General features: G+C 40.8%; 1 protein-coding gene across 4 annotated transcripts in view; it reads left to right on the top strand.

Moving 5' to 3' along the window:
• The window catches only part of rfc3 (replication factor C (activator 1) 3), a 43777-nt gene extending 37541 nt beyond the window's left edge, over positions 1 to 6236 (top strand). For all 4 annotated transcript variants that reach the window (XM_041198554.1, XM_041198553.1, XM_041198551.1 and 1 more), the window contains 2 exons: positions 3559 to 3628; positions 5836 to 6236. In XM_041198554.1, coding sequence (XP_041054488.1) covers positions 3559 to 3628; positions 5836 to 6027 — 262 coding nt within the window. In that variant the 3' untranslated portion in view covers positions 6028 to 6236. The remainder of the gene's footprint in view (positions 1 to 3558; positions 3629 to 5835) is intronic.
• The last annotated feature ends 6742 nt before the right edge of the window (positions 6237 to 12978 follow it).

Here is a 12978-nt window from a genome sequence, read left to right as displayed (position 1 = left end):
TGGTGTCCACAACCTCCTTGGTGACTGTTTTCTCAAGTTAGTGTTCCACCCTTCTCTCCAACTGTTTATTGCAATCAGTGATGATTCCCCTGTCTTTGTTCTCAGTGGGATTGTTTTCTTGGCTGATGGACCTGTTGCTTTTTTAATCCAATAATGCATGTCTCTAGCATTCCATATGTTGGAGGACATCTGGATATTCTGGCAAAGTTGTAATTAGCAATCATTGATAGAGCACCTAGCAGCTTGTTGGGTTTTACTTCAAGTAGTTCTTAGTGCGTTATGCATTTTCTTGCTTGATCTCACTCACAGTATTGTAAATGTTGTCCCAAAACATGTTCCACTTTGCTTCCCCATTGTGTGGGAATGCTAGAAGTGCCTGTTTGATCAAGTTGAGGAACTGTTGTTTCTTAGCTGCATAAGCAGTATGGCCGATGTTGATCTGAGGATGGCCTTTCTGCTTTGAATCAAAAAGCTTCAAGGATTACATCCTAACCCTGGTGCACACGAGTGATCTGGCAGTTAGTGCATTGGTAGCTGTCTGTGTTGAGAATGCTGTTGAGTGGTCTGAATGATCAGGTTCAGTGTTGCTAATGTCCTGATCTTTGGATACCTCCAGAACACAGGTACGATTTGTTCTGAAAATGGTGTTGGTTAGACAAAACTCTAGTCTCTGTCTATTTCATTTATCTTTCCTGAGCCATGATGTTTGAGGCAGGAGAGCCGTGCCTCATGGTCTGAGCCCACTCTTGCATTGAAATCCACTAGTGGGTAAAGATGTTCCATCTAGACATTCTAGTGGCAGTGTCAAGCTCCTCGTAGAACTGGTATTTCATCTGTAGTGGACCACTGAGTTGGAATATTAAGCATTTGTGATGTTTACTGGCCCTGTTGAGAGCTGAGAGAGACCACATATGAACCATTTCTGCGGGGTTCTAATTATCGAGAGCAGCAGGTTCCTTATAGCAAAGCCTAAAGCCTGCTCACCCATTTCCTTTGAACTTATCTGCTGCCGGATGAACATGTAATGCTTTTTCTTTGTGATCTTTGAGTGAGCCTTGTCTCTTGTAGGTATGCTATGTCAATGTTCAGCCAGTTAAGTTCCATATTGATCAGTGTGCATTATTGACCAGCTGCAAGTCATCTTACTCCTGTGCACGTGATTCTGACATTTCAGTTTGCCAGTCAGAGTTGGCATCCTTTTGTTGCCCCAGATTGTGGTCAGCAGTGAACGACACTCGTTGGGTCATTGGATGTCTGAAGTTACCTCTATAGGGGAACTGACAGTTTTGTGAACAGAGCAAAGAACAGCATGTCTTCAACCAATCAGATTGCAGAATCCTGAGACCTAAGAAGTGTATGTAAATGTAAATCATGTGCAGGAAGTGAAAGAGAGGGAGAGAGATGAGGTGAGGAAAAAGTCAAAATGAATTACTTTTGTTAAATCTGCAAGACTTCAAAATGTGAATATTGAATCTCTCCTGAGGTACTGATATAAAACAGATTTTGGAAGAGCCCAGCAAATTGGACACCAGCTTCCTGATTTTCATGTTTTACTGCAGGTGAGCGGATGCCAAAAGCACTTGTCCTTCCTATTGTGTTTCCTACTGTAAAATCAGGCCTATTGACTAGTCATTTATCACATTGTTTATGGAACTTTGCTGTGAAAATTAGTTGTTTGTCTATATCGCAAAGATCACTTCTCCAAAAGTAATTGATTGCTCATGAACAACAAGCTGAGGTATCTTAAGAATTTGAAAGGTACAATAATCTTTAAATTTTGTTTTCCCTTTTGTTTTCCTTTATTTCCTTTCCTGGCAACTCCAACATTTATTGGCTCCATTTCGGTGATGTTAGCACTAGACAAATTTTTATTCCTAGGGTCTTGATATTCTGGAGGTGGGAAGGTATTACCATAGATCCATAGAAAAGTTCCAGCACAGAAAGAAGCCATTCAACCCATGTCTGCATCAACCGATAGAGGGAAAAAAACTAACTGCCCATTTTAATCCCACCTTCCAGCACCTGGTCCGTAGCTGTGCGGGCTACAGCACTTTAGGTGCAGATCTAGGTGCCTTTTTAAATGAGTTGAGTTGAGGGTTTCTACCTCCACCTCCAAACCAGGCAGTGAATACCAAACACCTGCCACCCTCTGGGTAAGGAAGTTTTTCCTCATGCCCCCTCGAATCATTCTACCAATCACCTTAAATCTGTGCCCCCTGGTAATTGACCCCCCACCCCCTTCAGGGGAAACTGGGCATCCCTGTCTACTTTATCTAGGCCCCTCATAATCTTGTACACCTCAATCATGTGACCCCTTAGTCTTCTCTTTTCCAAGGAAAACAACCTCCGCCCATCCAATCTTTCCTCCATAGCTGCAATTTTTCAAGCCTTGGCAACATTCTTTAAATCTCTTCTCTACTCTCTCCAGAACAATTATGTCCTTCCTGTAATGTGGCAACCAGAACTGTGTACACTTCCAGCTGTGGTCTAAGTGTTTTATACAGTTCCATCATTACATCTTAGCTTTTATAATCTACACCTCGTCCAATAAAGGAAAGTGATTTTTTCTAATTCTTTCCTCATTTCTCCTTACCTCCCCTTTCCCTGCCCCTGCATCACAGAGTCACATTTTTGTGTGTCTGTAGTAATGGTAGATGATATACTTGTACAGTAAATTTCATAGATATGTGAATACGGGGAAGCGGTGTTATAGTGACTGGACGGGTAATGTCTGGGGACCAGGTTCGAATCCCACCACGGCAGACGGTGGAATTTGAATCCAACAAAATTCTGGAATTAAAAGTCTGATGATGACCATGAAACCATTGCTGATTGTCATAAAAACCCATCTGGTTTGCTAATATCAATTAGGGAAGGAAACCTGCCATCCTTACCTGGTCTGGCCTACATGTGACTCCAGACCCACAGCAGTGCAGTGTGATTACTCTTAAATGCCCTCTGAAGGGCAGTTGGGGAGGGGCAATAAATGCTGCCTAAACCAGCGATGCCCACAACCCATGAACAATTTTTTTTTAAAAAGCTAAGTAGAAAATGTTTTAAATGTACATAACTGGCTCACTAATGATTTTACAAATTACCTTCTCTGCAGGGTGCTTTTTTTATATAGTATTCCTCATCCTTCTGGTTTGGCAATGTTATTTAACTGCAAAATATGTCATGGTATCAGTAAGATTTGTAATTAAATTTTGTAAAGTCTAGTCAAATAAAATATACATATAAATGCTATACTGTTTTGGATAAAACTTTCTTTACAAAATGCCTCAAAAAAAGTATATGTAGTGAAGCAATGAAGGAAATAGTTAAAAACAAAAAACTGCAGATGCTGGAAATCCAAAACAAAAACAGAATTACCTGGAAAAACTCAGCAGGTCTGGCAGCATCGGCGGAGAAGGAAATAGTGTTGCCTCCATTTGTCATAGCATGTTGATTAGGATATATTTCTTCAATCTAGTGCTAACATTACGTTTTGCTCCTAATACCAATAACTGTTGATGTTTCATTGAATTTATTGTATCTACGATATTTCTCCTCTTTTAGGCTGCTTGAAGTACGTGGACGGTTGTATGAGCTTCTGACCCACTGCATACCCCCTGAGATAATAATGAAGGTATATTACAGAAGACCTTTTCATCCTATCATTCTGTCACACCATATTTTAGAAAAAATGTGGGCCATAATCTATTCCCCAGTGTTGACTAAATAAAATTGCTGGTATAGTTGAGCAACTTGGCCATCCTATAAAGTTTATTTCTGGAACTTTTTTTTTCACTCAGAAGGTCTCGACTCTTTGAAACTCTCTTCCTAAAACAGTGGTGGAAGCAGAGTCTTTGAATATTTTTAAGGCAGAGGTGGATAAATTCTTGGTAAGCAAAGAGGCGGTTATTGGGGTTAGGTGGGATACAGATTTCAGGTTACTATCAGATCAGCCATGATCTTATTTAATGGCAGAGCATGCTCAATGCTGAATGGCTTACTCTTGTTCCTTGTTCGCATGTTTGCAGAATGATGGTACAATATGTTGGGTGGGGAAGGAAAGACTTTAAAGTACTTTTACTGTGTCTCAGAGTACTTCATAATTGATGAGTTGCTCTGTGGCCCATTATTTTTACATATCACAAGCAAGAAAAAATAATCTAAGATTTTGCTGCTGTTGGAGAAAGGGTAGGACATAACTTCCTGCCATGGGATTTTTAAATGCTCACCTGAATCATTAGCATGTCAAGGCCCATGGTTTAACATCATAACTGAGCCTAAAAAGATGAGTGTATTAGCATTGATTTGACACAGTTTAGAATGGAGTTGAATTACAAGCTTCTGGTTCAGACAAGAAAGTCTCCCATTGAAAAGAGCTCTATCGGTATACTAGCATGTTATTCCACAGAGTAATGGAATATAGATGCTAATCTACCATGTAACACAGCAAATTACTGATTTTCTGGAAGCTGGGTAGGTGGAGGAAAGAGGGTGGAAATGAAATTTTGAAGGGAATCAACTTTTTGCATTTTGATGCCCAAACAGATCAGTAAAAATTCTCACCTAATTTGGTCAAGGAGCGATGTAAAGAAAATTCTCACTTATTTAAGAATGTATAATGAGGTACATTAATTTTATGATTTCAGTTCTGAGGGTGCTGCTTAGAATTTTTCCAAAAATGTAAATACTAAATTTGAAAATTCTTTAATGTTGCAATAGGATCACAACAGAATTTTATCAATCTAAGGGTAATGTTAATAACCCTGACATGCAATTGTCCAACTTTTTACTTCAGCAAGATCACGTTGCTACTCGACTGCTTAATTAAATAGAGACTCATATGTTGTACCATGTACTACAAAACAACAGTGCATTGGTGGCATCAACCAAAATTAATAAAATTCTTCTAACATTTATTGACCAATGTTTGATTTGTTTTCCATGATTGCAAAGTGGCTTGTCTATGTAAACAACAACCACTATACATGCTGTTTACCTAAAACAAAAAAATGCTGAACACAAGGTCACTTTTGTTGCCATGTAGTTCAGTTGAATAAAATTAATGATCCATAAAACAGTTTCTCTGAAATTTTTTCTTTCAATCATGTTGATTGGAGGATAACCAAGACCCCATTTTAAATTGCAATTTCCTACATCAAATATATTGTGCACTACATGTTTATAGTGTGATGTAGAAAAATAGCAAATGCAAAGATTTTATTGCAAAACAGTGCAGTGCTTTGTGGCATGATTTTTTTGATTGCAACACTGAACCGACAGTTATGGAATTGCCCTTTTTAGTTTGTGCTAGTCAGTAATATAGTGCAACGTGCCGTTATTGAAGTGATGACTTTGAGGAATAGAGATGTCTTTTATAGAATTGTATAAAATGTGCAATAAGGGATATTAATGTTGGATGTAAATGTCCAAATAGTATATTTATATTTGTTCATAGGCTGTGGGTGCTGCTGGCTATGCTAGCATTTATTGCCCATCCCTAATTGCCCATGAGAAGGTGGTGGTGAGCTGCCTTAGTCCATGTAGGAACACCAATTAGGAAAGGGGTTCTGGAATTTTGATCCAGCAACACTGAAGGAATTTATGCTAGCTTAACGAGAACAAATAATTGTGTAATGTGAAAAGGAAGAGGAAAATTAATTGAAATGACATCACTCGCGATATTGTATATTCAATCAAGTCAGAAATATGGATTACTCCAAGTTTGTCTTAAGTAATGTGACCCGGGTTGGAATAAATCATATAAAAATTATATATAATCAGGCTGAGTAAAGGTAGTGATATGTAAATTTTCACATTTCATTTGTTTAAATTTTGTTTTAGGGTCTCTTGTCAGAGTTGTTAAACAACTGTGATGGTCTCCTTAAAGGCGAGGTTGCACAGATGGCTGCCTATTATGAGCATCGTCTACAGCTTGGCAACAAGGCCATCTATCACCTGGAAGCATTTGTGGCCAAGTTTATGGCTATTTACAAGCAATTCATGGAAGATGGTCTGGAAGCTATGATGTTTTAATGAAATTTCTGTTCATAAAGATGTTCTCTGGTCATTTTGGGGAGGATGTGAGTATAACAGATGATTCTCTTTCTATGCTATAGAAACTCAGCTAAAACTTGTATAGCAATTTAGTTGACTGAACAAATCCTGTCTCTTTGCCCTATAACTTGATGATAAACCTGCTGTAAATAAATTGTCTGAATCAATAATAAACAATTCCTAATGAAGTATCTGTTTTATGTATGTTTTTAATCATGATTTGGGACTGCAAACAACCTTTTTGTTTATGAGGAAATGTGCAGTATCATATTCTTTGGTTTGAAAATATTTTTTATTGATTTCATGAACCGACATAAACGATAATAATGTTTTTAACATGACCTTCAAAAAATCAACAGAAGCCAAATACTGAAGGTTCTGGAAATCTAAAATGAAAAACAGTTTTGGAAATACTCAGTCTGACCACATCTGTGGAGAGACAAAGTTAATATTTCAGGTCAATAAGCTAGTTATGTAATCCCAATATCCACAAACAGGACTGTCCTGGTAGACCTGTTGTTTCAGCCTGCTCCTGCCCCATTGAACTGATTTTCTTCCTATCTTTTACTCTTTCCTTTCCTCCCCTTGTCCAATGTCTCCTCACCCACACCTTTAACAGTTTTGAATTTCCTAGCCCTAATTGTTTTCTCTTCATCGTGGAGGTCCAACCTCTACACCACCATTCCCTCACCAGAATGGCCTGAGGGCTCTGAACCTCCATTCAAGGAAGAAGCAATCAGCTTCCATCCATCACCACCCTCATCCTCCAGGCTAAATTTGTGTTCTTATTGAATAACTTCTCATTTAACACATTTCCTCAAAATAAAAGGTGCTGCAATAAGTACCTGGATGGGTCCTAGCAATGCCTTTCTTGTAGTGGGGTATGTGGGACACTACTTGTTCCAGTCTGACTGGGTGGGGTGGGGTGGCACCCCCCTGAACTCTTCCTCTATACATTGACTGCTGTGTGTTTATTTTTTTTTTGTTGGCCCTAAATTTGAAAACTTGATCAGGGTAAGGGGACAGGATAGAAACAATCTCATTCTTCCCTCCCATGACTTATTAGCCTATCCCCAGAAATGAAGATAACAAATGAAGATATTCATTTATCAGCCCACTGACTCCCACAACTACACTTCCTCACACCCAGTAAAGATTCCATTATATTTTCCCATTTGCTTCATTGTTATCGCATCAGTTCTGATGATGTAACCTCCATACCAGAGCTCCTGATATATCTTCCTTTTTCTTCAATTGAGGATCCCCCTTCCCCTGCCCCTGAGGTTGACGGGGCCCTCGACTACGTCCTTCACATTTCGGCTTCGGCTTAAACCCCTTTTCCCTCCTCCCCAGAACCATGATGGGGGTCTCCCTACCCTTGCATCCCACCAGCCATCATATTCAATGAATAATGCTCCACCATTTCTGCCATCTACATCTTGATGCTGCCACAACAACAACGCAACTTCCACTTCCACTCTCCTCTTAGTGTTCTGAAGGGATTGTACCCTCCATGACACCCTGGTCCATTCCTCAATCCCCTCCAACACTCCATCCCCTTCCCAAGGCATCTTTCCATTTAAATGCAGGAGATGTAACACCTGCCCTTTTGCCTCCTCACTGTCCCTGGCCTCAATCACTTCTTCAAAGTGAGGTAACAATTTTACGTGTATTTTCAATTTAGTATATCACATTCGCTGCTCACAATGTGGCATTGGGGAGACCAAGTGCAGGTTAGGTGACAGTTTTGTGGAACACCACTATTCTGTCGGCATGAAAACCCAGAGCTTCCGGTGGCCTACCGCTTTAACTCTCCGTCTTGCTCTTGCTGACATATGTCCTCTGCCTACTACCAATGAAGCTTAATGCAAGTTTGAGGATCAGCACCTCAGCTTTCAATTGGGTACTTTAGAACGTTCTGGATCGAACATTGAGTTTAATTACTTCTGACAATCTCTGGTCCCCCATTTTGCTCCCTTTACATACGTTGGTTTCAATCTTGATTCTCGTTTTTGCTTTCAGACAGAAGCTATTTATTATTCTGACATTTGCAGCTCCTTTGGACCCTCATCTTTTGTTTCTTTACTTGTCCCATTGTGACTCCCTTTGGCTCTGCTCCATCAACTCAATCATGGAATTTTAATGGCACGGGAGGCCATTCAGCCCATTGTGTCCGCACCAGTTCTCTAAATGAGCACTATGACATGGTGCCATTGCCCTGCATTTTCCCCATACCCTTGCACGTTATTTGAATAGAAACAATCATCTAATGCCCTCTTGAATGCCTCAATTGAACCTGCCTTCACCACATTTTCAGGCAGTGCATTCCAGACTTGAACCACTTGTTCTACTACCAAGGAGAAGGTGCTAGGAAAACTGAAAGGTTTGAAGGTGGATAAATCACCTGGACCAGATGGATTACACCCCAGAGTTCTGAAGGAGATAGCTGAAGAGATAGTGGAGGCGTTAGTGTTGATCTTTCAGGAATCACTCGAGTCAGGGAGGGTCCCAGAGGACTGGAAAATCGCTAATGTAACTCCCCCGTTTAAGAAGGGAGTGAGGCAAAAGATGGGAAATTACAGGCCGATCAGCCTGACCTCGGTCGTTGGTAAGATTTTAGAGGCCATTATTAAGGATGAGATTTCAGAATATTTGGAAGTGCATGGTAAAATCAGGCAAAGTCAGCATGGTTTCATCAAGGGGAAGTCATGCCTGACAAATCTATTAGAATTCTTTGGGGAGGTAACGAGTAGGTTAGGCAAAGGAGAGCCAATGGATGTTATCTACTTGGACTTCCAGAAGGCCTTTGACAAAGTGCCGTACAAGAGGCTACTCAATAAGATAAGAGCCCATGGTGTTAGAGGCAAGGTACTAGCATGGATAGAAGATTGGCTGTCTGGCAGGAGGCAGAGAGCGGGGATAAGGGGGTCCTTCTCAGAATGGCGGCTGGTTCTGCAGGGGTCAGCGTTGGGACCACAACTTTTCACTTTATAAATTAATGATCTAGATGAAGGAACTGAGGGCATTCTGGCTAAGTTTGCAGATGACACAAAGATAGGTGGAGGGACAGGTAGTATTGAGGCTGGGAGGCTGCAGAAGGATTTGGACAGGTTAGGAGAATGGGCAAAGAAGTGGCAGATGGAATACAGCATAGGCAAGTGTGAGGTCATGCACTTTGGTAGGAAGAATAGAGGCATAGACTATTTTCTAAATGGGGAGAGAATTCAGAAATCTGGAGTGCAAAGGGACTTGGGAGCCCTAGTCCAGGATTCTCTTAAGGTTAACTTGCAGGTTGAGTCGGTAGTTAGGAAGGCAAATGCAATGTTGGCATTTATTTCGAGAGGACTAGAGTATAAAAGCAGGGATATGCTATTGAGTCTTTATAAGGCTCTGGTCAGACCATATTTAGAATATTGTGAGAAATTTTGGGCCCCATTTCTAAGCAAGGATGTTCTGGCCCTGGAGAGGGTCCAGAGGAGGTTCACAAGAATGATTCCAGGAATGAAAGGCTTAACATATAAGGAACGTTTGAAGGCTCTGGGTCTATACTTGATGGAGTTTAGAAGGATGGGGGTTATCTGAAACTTACAGAATACTGAAAGGCCTGGATAGAGTGGACGTGGGGAAGATGTTTCCATTAGTAGGAGAGACTAGGACCCGAGGGCACAGCCTCACAATAAAGGGAAGACCTTTTAGAACAGAGATTAGGAGAAACTTCCTTAGCCAGAGAGTGGTGAATCTATGGAATTCATTGCCACAGAAGGCTGTGGAGGCCAGGTCATTGAGTGCATTTAAGACAGAGATAGGTTTTTGTTTGGTAAGGGGATCAAAGGTTACGGGAGAAGGTGGGAGAATGGGGTTGAGAAACTTATCAGCCATGATTGAATGGCGGAGCAGACTCGATGGGCCGAATGGCTTAATTTCTGCTCCTTTGTCTTATGGCTGTTATGGCTTTGTGTGAAAAAGTTCTTTCTCACGTCACGTTTGCTTCTTTTGCAAATCGCTTTAAATCTGTGCCGTCTCGCTTTTGATCCTTTTACAAGCGGGAACAGCTTTTCCCCATCTACTCTGTCCAGCCCCCTCATGATTTTGAACATCTCTATCAAATCTCCTCTTAGCTGCCTTCTCTCCAAGGAGAATAGTCCCAACCTCCAATCTATTCTAGTGGAAGTTTCTCATCCCTGGAACTATTCTTGTAAACCTCTCCTGCACTCTCTCCAATGTGTTCACTTCGTTCCTATAATGTGGCACTCTGGACTGTACACAATATTCCCTCTGAGGTCTAATGAGTGTCTTATATAAATTCAGCATAACCTCCCTGCTCTTGTACTTTATGCCCCTATTAATAAAGCCCAGGATACTATACACTTTACTAACTGCTCTCTCTGCCTGTCTTGCCATCTTCAATGATATATGCACCCAGGTCTTTCTACTCCTGCACACCCTTCAAAATTTCACCTCTTATTTTTTTATTGTCCATGTTCTTCATAAAAAATGCATCACCTCACAGGTCTCCTCATTAAACTTCATCTGCCACCTATCTGGCCACTCCATCAACTTGTCTATGTCCTCTTGAAGTTCCACACTATCGTCATCACAGTTCACAACACTCAAGCTTTGTATCATCCGCAAACTTTGAAATTGTCCCCTGCACACTGAAATGTAGATCACTAACATATATCAGGAAAAGGGTCCCAATACCAACCCATAGGGATCTCCACTACAAGCCTTCCTACAGCCCAAAAAATACTCATTTACCATTACTCTGCTTCCTATTTTGCAGCCAATTTTGTATCCACGTTGCTACTGTCACTTTTATTCCATGAGCAATAACTTTTCTCTCAAGCCTGTTGTGTGGCACTGTCAAATGTCTTTTCAAAGTCCATGTACACCACATCAACAGCATTACCCTCATCAACCTTTTCTGTTACCTCCTCAAAAAACACTCTTGTCAATTAATGTCTCCTGTCTTCTGCCCTTATGTTCTTTTTCCACCCTCCCCTCTTTCACCTACTAAACCTATTCTATTTCAAACTTTTCCCAGTCCTGATAAAGGTCATAATCTGAAAGGTTAACATTGTTTCTCTTTACACAGATGCTGCCAGATGTGATGAGTATTTCTGCATTTTCTGTTTTTAAATTACTTCTATTATAAATGAAATTGGGCCCTGGAAGACTGATTGTCATTCATTTAGAGTTGAACTGTTTCAAAGTACAAAAAGTAGACAAATAATCTAAAAGTAGGTTTCATTAACAGCCACTGAAACATAAATCCCTAATTTTGTACCAAGAGAATAAGGATCTATAGTAATTAATGGAGAGCTCATATTTAATATTGCAAATAGTCTAAAACCGTCATCTTCATATAACAATAACTTGTATTTATATAACACCTATAACAGATTTGCCATACTAGATGCTTTACAAAGGCAAGAGGGAGGGAAAGTCAGTTCTATTTAAAGTTGGGTTTGAAAGTAGATAAGAGTGCATCTAAAACAAGCACCAACCCTGTTAATGAAGAACATTGAGAAAGTCACATTGCCAGGTTGCTTTTTTCCCTTTGGACATCTCAAAAACTCAAAAGACCTAATTCCATGCAGTTCTAGACATGTTGCTTTTGGATGCTCCTCCATGAAGCTATATTTATGTAAAAACGAAAATGCATTTGTGGAGGGTGCAATAGAGTTAACTTTTCAGGTCAATGACCTTTTAGCTATGGGAGCAGGGGCATTGGCCACTTCTGGGCATCAGTGCCACCTGCCCACCACCACACCCCCTACACATACACACAATCCGTTTACCAGTCTTTGAGGGTGCACAGCCATTGATGTACCCTCAACCTGCAGGTATATCCCCAGTAATGGCCACTGCTAGCAGTGGCACTGCTGAGCTGCCAGCCCCATGGGCCGACAATTCCTGGGGGGTTCCACTATTCTTAATAGGGATGATGGCCCCAGCAGCAGCTACTTCATTGGCTGCTGCTGGGGATAAGCCGCCTCAAATTTCATCATCAGCCAAAGCAGTCTTGTCTCCTGCTTTCGCCTTTGGCAGCAGGCTTTCAGCCTCTGTCACAAAATTTAACTTAATATCTCTTTTTCCCTCAATGGATGCTGCCTGACCTGAGTATTTTCAGCATTTTCTGTTTTCATTTATTTTCCAGCATCTGCAGTATTTTGCATATGTATCTGTGGTAGTGATGAGATGGTTTCCTCTTGAATTGCTTTGCTGTTTTAGTTGGCAGCTCAACCTCTGACTTTTCTCGAGTTAACTCTGGTTTCCTGAGGCTAATTATTGAACCTATCAGAACTTTCATCTGACATAACGCTTTACAATTAAGAGATTAATCTAATCACTAGCACTACAGAAAAAAAGTCACTGGAAAAATTAATGGGACTAAAAGCCGATAAGTCCCCGAGACCTGATGGCCTGTCTCCCAGGCCTTCCAGATAATGGAAGCATTAGTTATATTCTTCTAAAGTTCCCAGGTCCCAGCGGATTGGAAAACTGCAATTGCAACACTCTTATTCAAGAGGGAACAGAAAGCAGGAAACTAAAGGCCAGTTAGCTGGATATGCTGATAATACAAAAATAAATAAGAAAGGAAATTGTAAGGAGTACACAAAGAGTCTGAAAAGAGATATAGATAGGTTAAATAAGTGGGCAAAAATTTGGCCAACGGAGTATAATGTGGGGAAAAAAGTGAGGTTGTCCACTTTGACAGGAAAAATAGAAAAGCAAGTTAGTATTTGTCATGATATGGCAATTGGTAGTTGCTAGGCTGACCAAATCCCAAACGGAAACTTGGGGAAGAGTTTTTCCCTCGGTGGGGGGGGGGGGGGGATGTTCTGGAATGGGCGCGTGCAGGCGCACCTCCAATCGGCACCCCTGATTGGGGGCACACTGCCATTTTAAGTGGACAAGCCAATTAAG

Source organism: Carcharodon carcharias, chromosome 11 (genome assembly GCF_017639515.1).
Source record: "Carcharodon carcharias isolate sCarCar2 chromosome 11, sCarCar2.pri, whole genome shotgun sequence".
In the NCBI taxonomy this organism is placed as follows: domain Eukaryota; kingdom Metazoa; phylum Chordata; class Chondrichthyes; order Lamniformes; family Lamnidae; genus Carcharodon; species Carcharodon carcharias.
Note: the sequence above shows the minus strand (reverse complement) of the source record. Positions and strands in the feature narration are given on the sequence as shown.